The sequence below is a fragment of the Lontra canadensis genome, unplaced genomic scaffold (genome assembly GCF_010015895.1).
Source record: "Lontra canadensis isolate GAN:19392208 unplaced genomic scaffold, GSC_riverotter_1.0 scaffold203, whole genome shotgun sequence".
NCBI classification, from domain to species: Eukaryota; Metazoa; Chordata; class Mammalia; order Carnivora; family Mustelidae; genus Lontra; species Lontra canadensis.
In genome coordinates this window covers 731,581-748,060 of record NW_022631197.1, presented here as the reverse complement: position 1 = coordinate 748,060, position 16,480 = coordinate 731,581, and the positions used below count along the sequence as shown (strand labels likewise).

Here is a 16,480-nt window from a genome sequence, read left to right as displayed (position 1 = left end):
TATTCTTATGTAAGAACATATTAATGAGAAATGCATTTATAGCTATGAGTAATATATTTATGAACTTATTCACCAAATATGATAGTTCAAATGTAGTGATTTCAATGAAGAGTATTTTATCAAGATTATATATTGTATTACATATAATATATATCTCTATATTATAGAGATTGTAACAAAAAAATATTTGTTCAAATTATAGAGATTGTTCAAAAAGAATATTTCTAAAAATTTTTATAACTTTAGAAAATTGTTTATTTTAATAAATATACCTACAGTTATCCTTTTAAGACATAGATTTGATCACTTTATCACCCTTCATTATCTGAGGCTAAGCTCTTTTCCAGTGTTACATCCTGATATCCCTACGCATTTCAGGTTATAGTCAAAGAACTATATAACATTCCCCAAAATACTATGTACTTTTAAATCTGTGTACATTTTCCTGTTCTTCCATCCTTCCAAAAAGTCCTTTACCACCTGTTCTGGTCTATATTTTTTACTCACTTCTAACTTAATGTATTTAGCTTTCTAATAATTCCTTTATCAAAGAGATTTAAGTTAGAAAACTGAAAATATTCTGTATAATTAAAATAGGGGACACCTGGGTGGCTCAGTGGGTTAAAGCCTCTGCCTTCATCTCAGATCATGATCCCAGGGTCCTGGGATGAAGCACTGAATCCCGCATCGGGCTCTCTGCTGGGCTCTCTGCTCTCTGTTCCCCCTCTCTCTACCTGACTCTCTACCTACTTGTGATTTCTATCTCTCTGTCAAATAAATAAATTTTAAAAATCTAAAATAAAAAAAAAAAAGAATCATGAAGTTCTCTGATGAAAAAATGTATTCCTGATTGCTTTAAAGAAATTTCTTTTTGCCTAGAGTCTCTCCTTAACAGACTGAATTTGTATCTACTTTCCACAAAGATGGTATATGGTCGATCGACTTTATCTACAATACCAGGCTGCCTATGGTGGGGGGAATATCTTGGAGAATATTTTTTTTAGGAAAAAGCCCTTTGGGGCGCCTGGGTGGCTCAGTGGGTTAAAGCCTCTGCCTTCGGCTCAGGTCATGATCCCAGAGTCCTGAGATGGAGCTCTGTATCCCGCATAGGGCTCTCTGCTCAGCAGGGAACCTGCTTCCCTTCCTGTCTCTGCCTGCCTCTCTGCCTACTTATGATCTCTGTCTGTCAAATAAATAAACAAAATCTTTAAAAAGAAAGAAAGAAAGAAAGACAGAAAGAAAGAAAGAAAGAAAGAAAGAGGCCCAAAGGGAAGAAAAAAAAGAAGGAAGAAAGGAAAGATGGAAGAAAGGAGGGAAGGAAGGACAAAAGAGAAAGAGGGAGGGAGGGAGGAAAAGAGTGAGGGAGGCAGAGAAGGAGGAAAGGAAGAAAAGAAGAAGGAAACATTGATATCATTGATGTTCTTAGATTCTAAGTTTTCTATATTTAGAAAACGTGCTCGGCATTTCTTCCCTTGACTTATCCGGTATTGAAAATTCCTTGGACAGGATCTTTCTCAAATTCTTTAATTTGTTTTTCTCTCTCTCTTTCAGTTTGTGTAAACTTTCCAAATATTTTTTAAGTTTAGGCATTTCTGTTTCCTTCTTTTGATTTATTTAATCCTAGACACCTGCTCCCTATAATAAAGTTGTTAAGGAAATGGAGCTATGGGGACCTAGATTTGTATTTTTTTTCCTTTGCAAACTAAACATAGATTATTAGTATTCTTTCATGAGGAAATAGGATGCCGGATTCTTTCTAGTTGTTTCACCCTTTAAAGCTTGGGGAGTACTCAGTAGTTTTTAGGAGCTTACTGATGTTCTGTGGCAGAACAGATATTGGTAAGGAATGAAAGGTTGAGTATTTCTCAGGGTAAGTCTTCTCTCAAGATTTCAAAAGCCAATTGCACTGCCATCATCACAGCTGCATTGGACAGTTCACAGCCACCACAGCTGCTGAAGTATTTCGCTTACAGCACCCTAAAGTCTCCAATGAACCAGCAAGTAAATTCTAGCAGTCTTCTCACTCTAGGGTTCCCTTTTTATCCCACACTGTGATAGTTATTCTGGCTAGGAAAAAAAAAAAAAAAAAGATAATAAACAGGTGTAAATAGGGTAGTTTGGCTATCTTCAAAAGGCCTTATGAAATACCCCTCTTGAATCTGCAAGTAGAAAGAGAATTCTGGCAAGGAGATTCTACCATTTGTTGGGGGAGGAGATGGGGTGGATGGATGGCCTGAGTATGTTTTGATTGTAAGTTGTTGGCATGGGGAACCTGGAGGTAAGCTAACTAGAAGCATTTGGTTTGGAGAGCATATTTGACTTTCTCTGATTAGTTCTGAGTTGGAAATGGAGTTAAAGGAGGAAAGCAGGCCTTTATGAACCAAGTCCTGAATGTTTGGGGGCTAACTGCTGCTGAGGCTTCCCTGGTCGATTCCAACAGAGGTTGTGAATAGTGTTTTAATATCCTGTATGATCTTTCCACTATCTCATATGTTCAGTCTCTAAGTCCTCTCTTTTAGTCATTCTCTCTTTGTGGGAAGTTGGCCAAAAGATCCGTATCTTCAGTGTTTGATGATTGTTCACTTGTCTCCCTAATCAATTGTATCAAAGGGTTTCTTAATCTTTTTGATGTTGTATCATCGTGGTGATCATCTGATAAAGAAGTGGCTGATAAAAGCATTTAAAACTTGCACTAAGTATTATGTATTAAGCTGGTAAAGTTAAATGAACTGGTATCATGACCACTGTGACATAAACAAGAATAATTAAAAGTCCACTTAAGATGCTTCAGAACCAGAAACCTGAATGTCCAACCACGGCCAAGAGAATAATTCCACAGGTCATAAAGATCCATCTTACAGAGCCATATAGCTTTTTTCCTTATGATGATATATAGCCTTCTCTAACTTAGGTGTTTCATTGGGCCAAGTATAGCAAGAAGTCTAAGCAATGGCAGAGATACCATCATGACTAAGTGTACAAGAAATTTAAATTGTCTATTACTACTCCTGCCAAGGAATAGAGATTAATCTATATTCCATCTAGATTATAAGTGTATAATTTTATAACTTCTGCCAAAGTTAAAATGACACCTGTCTTACAGTCTTTTGTTTGTATGATTCTTACAATTGGAAACACTGTTTTGATTGTTTGTATAAATTCTGAATTCATAACCTCTTAGGTCATGCGCTTGAATAATGAAAGATAGCCTCATTTTGGAGCTTGTGACTCAATTATAATTTCCAGATTTGATGATTTATAGAATTAGAGTGTCTGTGTACAGATAAATTCTGTAAAACTATTCTTAATGTGCATGAGATAATTAGTGAGACAAGGAAGACTAGTTATTCCAGCTGCAAAGGAAGTAGTATCTGGTAAGAACACATGGATATCCAGAAAAAAAGGAATTATTCATAACATGAGGTTAGAACAAAGGCCTCACATTGGCTGGCTTATGTCTTTGTATTTCTTTTAGTCTAGATGACAAATAATTGACCCTTCGATTTAAGAAGGTCCCTCTCTTTTTCTGTAAGAGAGGAACACTAGCAGAGTCACAAATTAATCTGTTTAAGGTCATTTGTCCCTGTAGGTACAAGTGAAAACACCATTGGTTGTAATTCCCTTTGATCTCATTTCCATAGATTGGAATTTCCCTTGGATTTTCATCATTAGGGTCTAGTGAGGAATAACATGTCCAGCAATCAGTAAGCTTGAAGGTTATTGCTAGGATAATCTGAGATTGGTGTTATTATGATTATGTTCTAATCTAATTTTAGCAAGAGGGAAATAAAAGAAAAAGGGCCTTTAGGCATGGCAATAATGAGGGGTCTCTAGAAAATGACGAATGATTATAAGTCAGCAGATAAAAAACAAAATAAGAATTAGGCAGGGATTTTGATCCAGCATCTTGTGCAGGAGCTGTCCACCATATCTGGTGGATTATTCTAAAGTTGAGTCTTGGGTCATTGTCTACTGGGAAGATCTGCTGCTTCTAAAAAATCTCTGAGACTCTTTAGATGAGATCCCCTATTAGGCCAGCCTTCCAATCTGGTTGATTCCAGATTGCTTCTTTCCTCGTGAAATGTGAACCCAAGGACTTATCAGGGAGTTTTACTTCTGTATCTGTTGTTAACACTATCTGACAGAGTCCTTTCCAATGAGGCTCAAGAGCAGTTTTTCCCCAATATATCTTCCAACAGATGAAATCTCATAGCTGAATATCATGAAGAGTCCATTTAAGAAGACTATTTGAATCTACCCTTAACCTGTAATATTTTGTGATGTCTGTGTACATGAGTATAATATCACAGGTAAAATCCTTAATCATGGGGGCCTTGCAGTTACCAGTTCATAGCAAAGCAAACAATGTATCCCTGGAGGAGCAGACCATACTGCTTTAAGGGTAGGTGGGAGTCCCTTTGACTAAAAGAGCTCAAGGGTTCTGAAAGCTTTTTTAGTTTTATTTCAAGGACATCATTGATTCTTTCCACCTTTTCAGAACTTTGTAGGAGGTAAGAGCAATATGGTTTCTGAATAAGGGGTAATACCTTACAAAGTTCTTTAATAGTATTTCTTGTGAAAGGTGTGCCTTGGTCACTTGATTAAAAAAAAGCTTATATTCCCAAGGTCAGAAAAACACAGAATTGAGCAGATTTTTAGCAACTGTAAAGACCATAGCTTTTCAACAAAGAAATGTTTCAACCCATCCTGAAATTCTATAGACATACAATAACTAAAACAGAGAAATCTCATGGAAAGTAGAAGCCATGTAAAATCCATCAGAAGGTGTTCAAAGGGCCCTTGAAGCTTTGGTTTCTGGCCAGGTCCTATATTTACAGCTTTCCTAGAATTATGCTGGTGACAAATCCATGCAACTTAAAAAATACCTCACCTGGCTTTTTAAAGTGTACCAGCCATGTAAATTTAAGATAATAACCAATTTATCTGTACTATGATGGGTAGTGTGATGGAGAAATTCAGCTAATATACCTTGGAAATCATCTAGTGCCACCAAACAGTTGTCTTGAGAGTACCAGAGATTAGGTAAATGAAGCTAGAGCCACATTTTTTTCCATTTTATGTTTTTCAAAACGAGGGACTAAAGGTTGATATTTTATAATGGTCTCTTTGAATTCCTTTACGGATTTATCTTTTGAGTTTAGATTGGATCAAAACCTTGGTTAAGGCCATTTGTTTGGCAAAATGATCTGCTAGAGATTATTTCCTTTAGCTCCCATATTTACTCTGTGGTCTTTTGTTTAGTTGACAAGTTCACGTAAGTGTAATCATTCTGTCATCTAGACTAATTTTACTTCACATGGAGGATTGTATTCCAGAGTCAAGTTTAAATTGGCGATAGCATCTTCTGCTCCATTTTGAAGTTTTGAGGTATGATCTATCAACAAATTAACATTAGGCCAGACTTCTCCATGGGAGTCCTCAAAAAAACTGAGTGGGGTATAGTAAGTTCCCTAACTGAGCTAAGAAAATTGTGAGGTTCTCTTCTGGTAGGGGCAGGAGAGGGGCATATCAATGTGTTGTGGTGGTAAATAGTAATGTGAGGATTAGACACTAACAGAATCTCACAGAAGCTAATTAGCTAGCTGGAAAGTGCCGTGTTCTCAGATAGTGGTAATGTCTGTATTGTATGAGGGACACAGATCCATAAGATCAAGAGAGAAGGCTATATAACCAGTTGAGCAAAAGCACCAAGTTTTGAAGGGATGGTTATTGCCTTTAAAACAAGGGGAAGAAGCTTTTACAACCAGGTCAAGGTGGTGAGTTTTTTATGACTCCCATGAAACTGAGTTAAAACTCGATGGGCTTGCCCAGCTTGCTCATATGCAAGTAGATGAAAAGATTTTAGCTGGTATTGTCTATGGAAGGAGTCTATTGACAAGTCTTCTTCAGATATCAGAAAGCCTATTTATGACTCACACTAAAAGTTGTCACAATCTCAGGAAAACTTGATACTTGTTTGTTACAGTATCCAGTTAAACCAGAAATATTCTTGATTGTTTTGTGAAGGGTCTAAGATGTTTAGATAGTCTATAGCCTTGTCAGGAAAGAATGATTTATCTCCTTATCTAGGTTATAACCTCAAATAATGTATTATGTTTTGGCAAGATTATAATTTATCTTTTTGAAACCTCATGTCCCTCTTTTGGTAAGGATAAGAACAAATAAATGGAATCCTTTTTACCAGAGTCCTTGCCCTCAAAATAAAACAGGAGATCACGTACCTATTCTATCAGAACTGCATTGCAAGGGAAACTTAGCCCCACATGAAAACAAAAAGGAAGGGTTAAGAGTGAAAACAGAGAAGGCTTAATAGAGGTTGTTGCATGGGGAAATGTCAAGGCAAGCTAATTAGAAACAACTGATCTTATATAATTAGTTTGGAAGACTATATGTGTTTCTTTGGTTGGCTCTGAGTTGGAAGCAAAGGCAAAAAAATAGAGAAGCTGTCAGTCATTGACCAAGTCCTGACCATTTGGGGCTAATTACAGCAGAGATTTTGGTGTGGTTTCTCTGAATGCTCACAGAAAGGTGGCTGGTCCACGTTCTGTAGTCATAGATGATGGTCTGCCCATTGTCTAAACGGATTCAGCCTCTCATCGTTTTTCTTCTGTAAATCTTTCCTTACATATGCCTCCAGCTACATCTAGGAATGATTTGAAAAATAACTGATACATGAGGTAATATTTTTGCAAGGCAGAAGTGTAATGGTTTACTTAACTACTAGCAGATACCTGAAAACATGCACTTTTCTTATTAATTCTATTAGGGCTAATTTTTTCTCTGCAATTGTTTATGTTGTTACAGAGGATCTTGATGATTTAAGAATGGAGGGAGTAACTACCCTTGTACCTTCTGGGAGCAAATTTAACCAAGCTCGCGCTACTCACCCTGCTGAACCTCAGGCCAAGGTCACACTGAACATCTGTTCAAGGTGTGCCAGGTAAAACAAATAATAGGTATAGTATATATAAACGTAATCTTAATTTTTAAAATCTAAGATTTTGATGCAAAGGGTGTTAACTCCTCTGTGTTAAAAAAAAAAAAAAAAAAATCATTTCCTTCAAAAGGTCTTTTGTGCTAACATTGGCGAGGGAGTTAGCCGTGCAGTTTTTCCTTGCGTCCAATGCTACTCAGACCAACAATGAAATCAAAGAGTTTAGCTTGTCCTCACTACACAGTTTGAGAGTTTTAAGTCTTTCTGTCTCTGAATTTGATTTGCTATCCGCCCTACTGGTTGCCTTTCAAAGGAAGAGTCTAAGGCCTCTAAAGGTTCAAAGCCCCTTTTAAAGCACCTGCATAAAGGCGAGTTTGCCCAGGTATAGATTAAGATCTGATGTTATTGGCCTCTTAACCTGCTCCGCATCTTGTCCACCTCCTGGAAAAAATTTAATCAGCTTGACACTTTTCAGTTTTGGCAGCTGGAAGCAATCTTTGCATAGACCGTATGTGGCCAAAGAAGTAGCTTAAGTTACTGCCAAGTCAGCTCCCAGTGCTGGTCTAGCAGAGACTCACCAAATAGCTAGAATTCATTCTTTTGTAGGAACTAAATCTCATTTGCAAAGAGGCTTTTAAGCCTCTTTAAATGATAAAACAAGCCTTCTAACCCTTATGTAAATGGTGCAGATTAGCAAGAACAATGCACTGGCTGGCCAGTTTTATCTCCTTTTCTTTATGTCTAGCTGTTCTATTGTATTGTTTGAGAGGGGATTAGCTGCTTGGAAATTGGGAGGGAGGGAGTGTAGGAAAATCAAATCAGATTTTTGTAGCTTTTCCTCTTTCCTTTTAGCCTTTGGAAATTTTTATTTTAATTGTCACAGACTTAGAAAAATAGAACGGATACCTCTTAGAAAAGCAGGGATGTTATTTGAGACCATTAGAAATGCCACAGCCCAGTGGAAACAGCACATCAATGGAAATACTGCTTCAGACAAGTAATATTTGGGTAATTTGACTTTGATTAGGGCTGCAAAGAAAACGTCTACTGTTTATGTGATGGTATTCAGGCATCTTGAGTGTACAGAGTTATCTATGCAAAAGTTGTGTGGCAGTTTTGAAAAACCTTTGTAGTATGGTTAAATAACAAAAATTCAACTGAGTAAACTTTGAAGATCTAATTGTCTTTATCAAATAATTCCTGAATCAGGCAGCATCCCTTGTAGCAAACACAAAAGAGTTCCACTGAGCAACAGGAGAGGAAAGGTTTTCAAAGATACGGAGGAGCAGGTACTGCTTGGAGCACTGGGTGTGGTACCTGAACAATGAATTTTGGATCACTGAAAAGTAATAAAATAAAATGCGGGGGGGAAGAGGGATATGGGGGGAATTGTTAGCCAAGAATCCATTGTTTTAGGCTAGGCTGCCCTCCTAGGTGGAACAGAAGTGGTCTGTCAGTAAACTTTCTGGCTCCTTGCTCAGTGGGGAGCCTGCTTCTCCCTCTTTCCCTCACCCTGCTCCTGCTTGATCTCTTGCACTCTCTCTCTCTCTCTCAAATAAATAAATAAAATCTTAAAAAAAAAACAACAACACTGGATTAGTTACCAATTTTACATAAAATATTGAGATTTCTGTCTTCTCTTGAATACCCATTCAGGTCGTGTAACACCGGGCCCACATTTTCAGATGATCACACAGTAGCAGCTTCCCTCCCAGACCCTTAGACCCCACAGCTGTGTGCCAGTTCACGTTGTTAGCTTGTCTGTCCAGCTTCACTCATTTACACTACCCATCTAAAGTCTAGAGGCGTTCGTAACCTCTGATTTGCAGAAACATAGGAAATTTGATGATAAGCAACGAATTGGGACTGGAGGAATGCAGGCTGAGGTACCTAGCAGGCCACTGGGAAAAGATTCTGGTGCCCAGAAAAGGCAGATGATACTGTCTCAGGGTATCAGGCTCTGCCCAGGAGATTATGGTAGGCAGGTGGCAGTTTTAGACCAGGTGATCCCTCAGAACTCAGTGAGTCAGAATTCCAGTGCAGCAGACTAGACCAACATGGAGAAAATGGTTGCTTCCTTTAGAGAAATGTACCCATTCTCATTGTTCTTCTTGAGTGGGCACTGGTACCCAACCTGGAAGATAATAAGAGATAATGTGGTCTTTAGAGAGGAAGACTGGACATCAGAGTTTTTTTGGACCTTTTGGGATCAGGGTTTAATTCCAAGTCTCACTGGATTGGAGGCAGTGTAGTGCTAACGGATAAGAAAGTTTTGGATAATTAATGTTCAGTTGCAGAACATAATTACCGACACTTTTCAAGAATAGAAAGACAACCTCCTTCAAAGTTTGGCAAAGGGATCTTTATATACCCTAAATTACCTAGTGTATCATTGTGGGAAAAATTATGCAAATATTCAGAAAATCTGGTCCCTCATCTGTGAAATGGAGTTCTTGCAATCCTAGAGGTAACCTCTAAAGACTATTGAGAGGTCTGGACAGAATAATGTATGAAAAGGCAGCTAGCAAATTGTTCACAGGGCAAGGCTGTCAAGGAAAAGAGGTTTCCTCTTTTTCTCTCACTAGGATAATCACCATGTAAATACTTAAGCAGTTTAAAATGCTTTTTTCTTTCCCCATCTTTTTGAAAGGCTTGCACTAAAGCGCTCAGGTATTGAAGAAAAAAGAGCCTCGTTCTTCTGACATTCTGGAATTTTCTCTTGCCTTAGGCTTCTAACTAACTAGAGAAAAAAAGATGTCCATTTTCCAGGATTTCTATGTTTAATAAAGCGGTATAAGGTAGCAATATTTTTGTCATTTGTTTTCTGTTTTGTCAAGTCTTAAGGTCAGGAAATCACTTTTTCCATAGTATTGGAGAGCTAAAATGCATAAGTGAGCTTAATGGTTTTGTTGTGAAATAATACCATAGTTGCAAGATACTGATAACAAGCTCTGTGGGACAACAGTGAAACTTAAGTGATGTTGAGAGTTTCTGCAAAGAACCCATCAATGAGCAAGTTAGTATTAAGAGGCAGAGTCTTCTCTATAGATTGCCTTTTTTCTCAATCTTTTTTTCAGATACTACACTATTTATGAGCCACTTACGGGATCACATTATCTAGAAGTGAGGTTGCATATGATATGTCCACAACATTGTTGCTCTTATCAAGTTGAGGGCATTCAACCAAAGGCCACAGAGCCTTTCTCATTCAGAACCTGATGGGAAGACATAATGTGTAATGAGAGTGATATGTTTCTACTGGAATGATTGAGGGATATTAGATACATGTGACCACTGGAGACACTTCTACTTTCTAAAACATCAGGAAGAGAGGAATTCAGCCCACATTAAATTGTTCTGTATAGTTTTATGTGGGACAAGGTGACTAAAATATCAAGAATGTCAAAAAGTTTATTGATTAGCCTAGTTACAAGAAATAAGATTACAGAATTTTTTTTTTTTTTTTTCATAAATACTTCACACATGGTTGGGAAAATACAGATGAAAGAAAGCTTGTGTTTTCAAGCTGGAAAATTATTCCAGGATAGTGTTACTCCTATAGCTCCTGATGGCTTCGGTCTGATGTGGGCATTGCTGCAATTTGTGTGATTTAAACAAAGAGATGACATCATCTGGCAAGTGGGAAAATGTTGGCTAGTAGAGATCTGACCAACCAAGATATTTTAAGATTCCAACCCAGAACATCTCATTTTTCCTCTCAGATCATGAAGTAAAGAAGCCGTTATAAAACAGCAATTTTAAGTAAATAAGAATTTTCTGTGTAGGGTGTAGCGGTATCCTTATAATGGGTGATTTTATTCATTACAAAGTAGATTTTTAATATATTCATTGAGTACCTTGCTTTGACTTTTAGAAGAGTCCACCAATATAGCTACAAATCTCAGAATGTATGGGCAAAACAAGTTTCATTTGTTGCCTAGGAATCACACTAAGTAGTATCAACTAAAAAGTAAAGTGTCAGTAGGTCAGTAATGCAATTTATCAGTAATTACCAGCAACACTTTTTAAAACCATTGTGGTTTTAAAAAATTGTGGTTTGTAAAATTCTGAGTTTCAAATAAAATTTTTTATTAAATGTCCTGAATTTTTGTTGTAAGATAACAATTAAGATACCAAGAGCAAATGTGGATACGAAGGCACCAAATTACTATTTCAGTGAAGTTTATAAGCCATTTTTCTGGAAAGACCACCCATTAATTCTGTCTACCCACTGCCATTCTCAGGCGTTAAATCTTGTTTTCCTGGACTCCTGCCAGGGCATTCGGGTGGTAAAATGCTATTTGTTTTTGATGGTGCAAGTGTTTGCCTTCATTCATGCTTAACATCAATAGTGCACACACAAAAAGAACTGAAAGCCATTTTAAAAGAAATTAGATTATAGAGAATGTACAGTGCCACTGGCTTAGAAACTCCAACATGAGAATGCTAGGACAAGTTTGTTTCCAAATAGCCTGCTAAGTTTTAACTGATTTGCTTCATGTCATTGTACCAACACTTGTTCATCATTTCTCCTAAACATCATGACATTAAAATACTGAGTTTGTGCACTGATGTGATAAAGCAGGAGGAGAACGTCCTTGGTGATGACAAGCCGCGGTCAAGGGGAATGAGAAATCTTGTTAAGCGTGAACTAGTTTCAAACTGTCTATATTAGGATTTCCTAGCTGACCTGAGGAAATCTGCATAATTAATCATACATTATATTCTGTTTCACATTCCTAGGCATTTTTTTTCTTTTTTCCCCAACTATTTTTAGAAGGCTTAAATTCAGCAAGTTCCCATTGGAAGGAAAGGTGAGCAGAAGGGACATAAAGAAAAATGGGTAAAAACAAAATGGGACTGCTATCACTTGTTTAAAGTGAAAAATTTTTGAAAAAAATTGAAATCTCATATTTTATATAATATCTACATATAGCCTTAGCTTTACATTAAATTTAATGCAGAAGTCTAAACCCACATGGTATCAAATGACATTTCCCAAATTCACAGCATGATGTTCAGCTATGACTGTATAAGTAACTACAAAATAAAACTCATAATTGCTCTCTTAAAATGAAAGTAAACCCATAAATCACTCAATTTCATTACAAAATAATTTTTTCCTATTATAAATTACAATTGTAACTTTTAATTACATTAATTAATTATAATAATTACTGTGAATTAATTAATTGTAAATTAATACAAATTCTTTGATTTTGACTGGGTGGAGGGTAGGGTGAAAAAAAACAAGAACTCCACAACAACAGCAATAAGATTTAAAACCCAGTGTTTCTCTGATACGGCAGAGAAAGGTATTCATTCTACTTCCATCTTCTAGCATTTGGGCTTTGGGAGGGTAAACCCCCTAAGCTTTAGACCCAGGCCACTTTTTCATTCTTTGCCTGTGAACTTTTTCTTGTTAACCTTAAGTTAAATTGTTCTTTTGGAGCTTAAAACTGCTAAGGGGAAAAAAGAATTTTTGGTTTGAAAAATTTAACTCAGATAGGACCATGTGAAAAGGTCCTGTGCCCAGTGTCTCCCAGCTTCCTGAGACCCCTCAAACACTGCCGCTCAGAGCTGTGAGCCCAGCTTGAGGAACCGCAGAACACCATCCATGTTAGCTACTGAATCCATACCCATCTACTGCAAGTACTGGTTTCTACACACCTGCAAAGGCTGTGACTAACAGTGGAGGGGAGTGGGCCAACTGTGGGAGCAACTAGAGAAACTCATGTTGGGCACACTCTATAAATAAGCTCTTTCTCTTGGGGAACCTGGGTGGCTCAGTCATTAAGCATCTGCCTTCGGCTCAGGTCATGATCCCAGGGTACAGGGTCCGAAGCCCGCATTGGGGAGCCCGCATTGGGGAGCCTGCTTCTCCCTCTACTTGCCATTCCCCCCTGCTTGTGTTCCCTCTCCCGCTGTCTCTCTCTCTGTCAAATAAATAAATAAAATATTAAAAAAAAAAAAAAAAAAGAAGTTCCTTCTCTGGAGATAGTACCCAACATAAGTGCACAAAAGCAAAACACACTTGTGGACCTACTTCTTTCCACTCTCGACATCCTGATCCCTGACCTGTGTACAATTTGACTAGAGTATCAAGAGCTGATGAGAGGAGAAGATGGAAAGGATTCTAGTGACTTAAAATCTCTTAGCATTGTTTCTGAAGAAGTGCATCCAGAAAAAATAAATATAAGACTATTAGCCTTATGGCAAGAATAATTCCTCAAAACGCTGAGGACACTGGGAGCAACACCAGTGGTCAATTGTATAAAAATTCAAATGATTTCACCTGGTTTCCCCAGCAGTTGATGAGCTTACAGATGCCACTCTCGGTGTTCAGTTCTTTCTTCAGGGAGTCAGTGTGGGGTTTGAAGTGGCTGAAGAATTAGGCTCTACCTATTCTCTGCTTGGAACAGCTGGAGGTACTTTGTGGAAAATACCTGAATCTCTCACATGTTATTGAACCAATAGCGTCTCTGATGAACTTTCACTTGCTGTTGTGGGCTGAACCCTCATCAATTCCATGAGTTTTTGTCAAAAAACCTGAATATTCTGACTTGCCCTACTGCACATTGGTTTGATGCCCTGTTAGTGGTGATGTTTTCTTGCAATTTTTTGAGCTAAAGGGCTGAGATGAAAAATTTTCTGTATGAGAAGAATCACCCTCAATTGCTGTTATTGGACACTGAAAGCTTTGGAAATTAGCTTTTGCTTCGGACTTGATAATGTTTCCTAATGAATTCAACCCAAAATTCCAAGGTAAAATAGTGCTTATATGAAAACCTCATATTATGTAAAGTCATTTTGATGACAACTAATGTAGTTGGAATTACATCATGTCAGGCTCTTTTACATGCTGCTTCTTCTTCTTTTTTTTTTTTTTTTTTAAAGATTTTATTTATTTATTTGACAGAGAGAGATCACAAGTAGGCAGAGAGGCAGGCAAAGAGAGAGGAAGGGAAGCAGGCTCCCTGCTGAGCAGAGAGCCCGATGCGAGGCTCGATCCCAGGACCCTGAGATCATGACCTGAGCCGAAGGCAGCGGCTTAACCCATTGAGCCACCCAGGCGCCCCACATGCTTCTGTTTTATATGCTTGTGAATTTAGTATTTGGTAGTACTTAGGTATGTGAAAGGACACTTTCAAAAGTGAAATACATTAGATCTTATAACAGAATCAGCATTAGCAGGTGAAAATTTGCTATCAATTTTGATGAAAGGGGAGCTTAATTTTAAAAAATTATCCTGCTTCCCCCCAAATTTTTCATTAATAGACCCGTATTACAAAAGATTGTAATTGGTTATTATGTTTTAAATTTATTCACTAAAAACTTGTGGAAAAATCAATTAACATCGTTTTTATTTACAGACATTACAGGTATTCATGCTGTGGCCCCCAAAATCAACATACTGTATTCAAACACACTGTTTAAATTCACTTACCAGATTTCGTGGTTGTTAACTTTTATATTTTAATTGTTTGTTGTGAGGGCACCTTTCCAAACAGATAATGCTGTAGACATTCACATCTCTGTAATTGTTTTAATAGGATGGCATTCTCTTTTTTTTTTTTTAAAGATTTTATTTATTTAACAGACAGAGATCACAGGTAGGCAGAGAGAGAGAGAGACATGGAGGAAGCAAGCTCCCTGCAGAGCAGAGAGCTCGATGCGGGGCTCGATCCCAGGACCCTGGGATCATGACCTGAGCCGAAGGCAGAGGCTTTAACCCACTGAGCCACCCAGGCACCCCCATAGGATGGCATTCTAATTAATTTGTAACACATGGATCCATCTCTGTGAAGAGGGATCGGTCTTTTACCCTTAGGGGCATTTTAGAATTTCCTGAGAAGTATTCTTCTCTAAGATTTCTGTTTCTTCCCCCTTGACGTCCTTTTTTTTTTTTTTTTAAAGATTTTATTTATTTATTTGAGAGGGAAGAGAGGCAGAGATAGCAAGAGTGAGCACGAGCAGAGAGGAAAGGGAAAGCAGAATCCTGCTGAGCAAGGAGCAGGATGTAGGACTTGATCCTAGGACCCAGGGATCATGAATGAGCCAAAGACAGACGCTTAACCAACTGAGCCACCCAGGCATCCCCACCCCCCCACCTTGAAGTCTTTAATGAGTTTCTGTAATCTTTACCGAATATTTTTGAGAAAGACCATTAAAAAGCTTTGTGTTTTTTTTTTTGTTGTTGTTGTTGTTGTTTTTTGTTTTTTTGTTTTTTTTAACAGCCTTATAGATACCATGATTCCTTCTGTCTGAGATAGGAATTGGATACTTCAGGGCATCTTGGTCCAGGATTAAACCAAGGAAATCAAATAAAGGAAAAGAAAAGGCCTGGGATACCCTCCTGACCCTAGAATTGCGGAATACATCTAAAAACCTGAGTAGCCAAGGGATAAGAATAGAAAATTCCCGTTTTTGTTTGCTTGTTTTTCCCTGGTGAGAAGAATAACACAGGTAATATACAAAGAGGCACAGAGTTTCAGTTTATGATTTCCATCTGAAACAAAAAGTCATTCCTTTTTTTTACATTTTAAATTTAAATTAATTTATATTATGTATTATTAGTTTCAGAGATAGAGTCTGTGATTCATTAGTCTTATATATTACCCAGTGCTCATTATATCATGTGCCTGCATTAATGTCCATCACCCAGCTACTCCATCCCCCTGCCCCCTCCCCTCCAGCAACCCTCTGTTTCCTATGATTAAGAGTTTCTTATGGTTTGTCTCCCTCTCTGATTTTGTCTCTTGTTTTATTTTTTCCTTTCTTCCCCTTTTATCCTCTGTTTTCTTTCTTAAATTTCACATATGAGTGAGATCATATGATAATTAGCTTTCTCTGATTGACTTATTTAGCTTACTAAAATACCCTCTAGTTCCATCCAAATGAAGTCTTTTTGGTCTGAAAACTGTCCCAGTATGAATCATAGCCAATCCTTCCTAGAAGTGGAAGAAAGTAAGGAAGACAAGATGAAAATAAGAACCTTGTCCATGTCCTGTAAGCTGCCTGTTGCATTCCTAGGGTGTGCATTACCCAAATCCTACCCAGAGTATGACACATTTCTTTAAAAAAAAAAAAAAAAGGAGCATGGGCTCAGTGTATCTTAAAATATGGCTTATATCATTCCATCAAAATCTGCAGGCAGGAATAACTGAGATGATATACTCACCCAGCTTCTAGTATAAAGATCTTGAGAAAACAACAAGGCATGTGTCTAAATTTCCAAGTCTTAGGGAGGTAGCTGTAAAGATGTTGAGAAATTGTCAGACTTAGAAATCTTTTGAGGATAGAGCTGACAGGATTTGCCATTAGATTTAAGTGATACATATGAGATAAAGGGAAGAATCACAGATCATTCCAAATATATTTGCCAGAGTAACTGAAATATGGCGTTCCATTGATGAGAGAGAAGCTGGAAGGAGTTTGTTGAGGATGATGATGAGTTTTTGCACATATTAAATTTGAGATTCTTATTGGACATACATGGTCAAAATCTGTCTGCAACAGAACTGG

The 16,480-nt window shown here is 37.6% G+C and overlaps 1 protein-coding gene across 1 annotated transcript in view; it reads left to right on the top strand.

Annotated features, from left to right (window-relative positions):
• The window catches only part of CUNH8orf34 (chromosome unknown C8orf34 homolog), a 377,142-nt gene that overhangs the window by 242,139 nt on the left and 118,523 nt on the right, over positions 1-16,480 (top strand). The window contains 1 exon segment of the mRNA XM_032848426.1: positions 6,826-6,961. Coding sequence (XP_032704317.1) covers positions 6,826-6,961 — 136 coding nt within the window.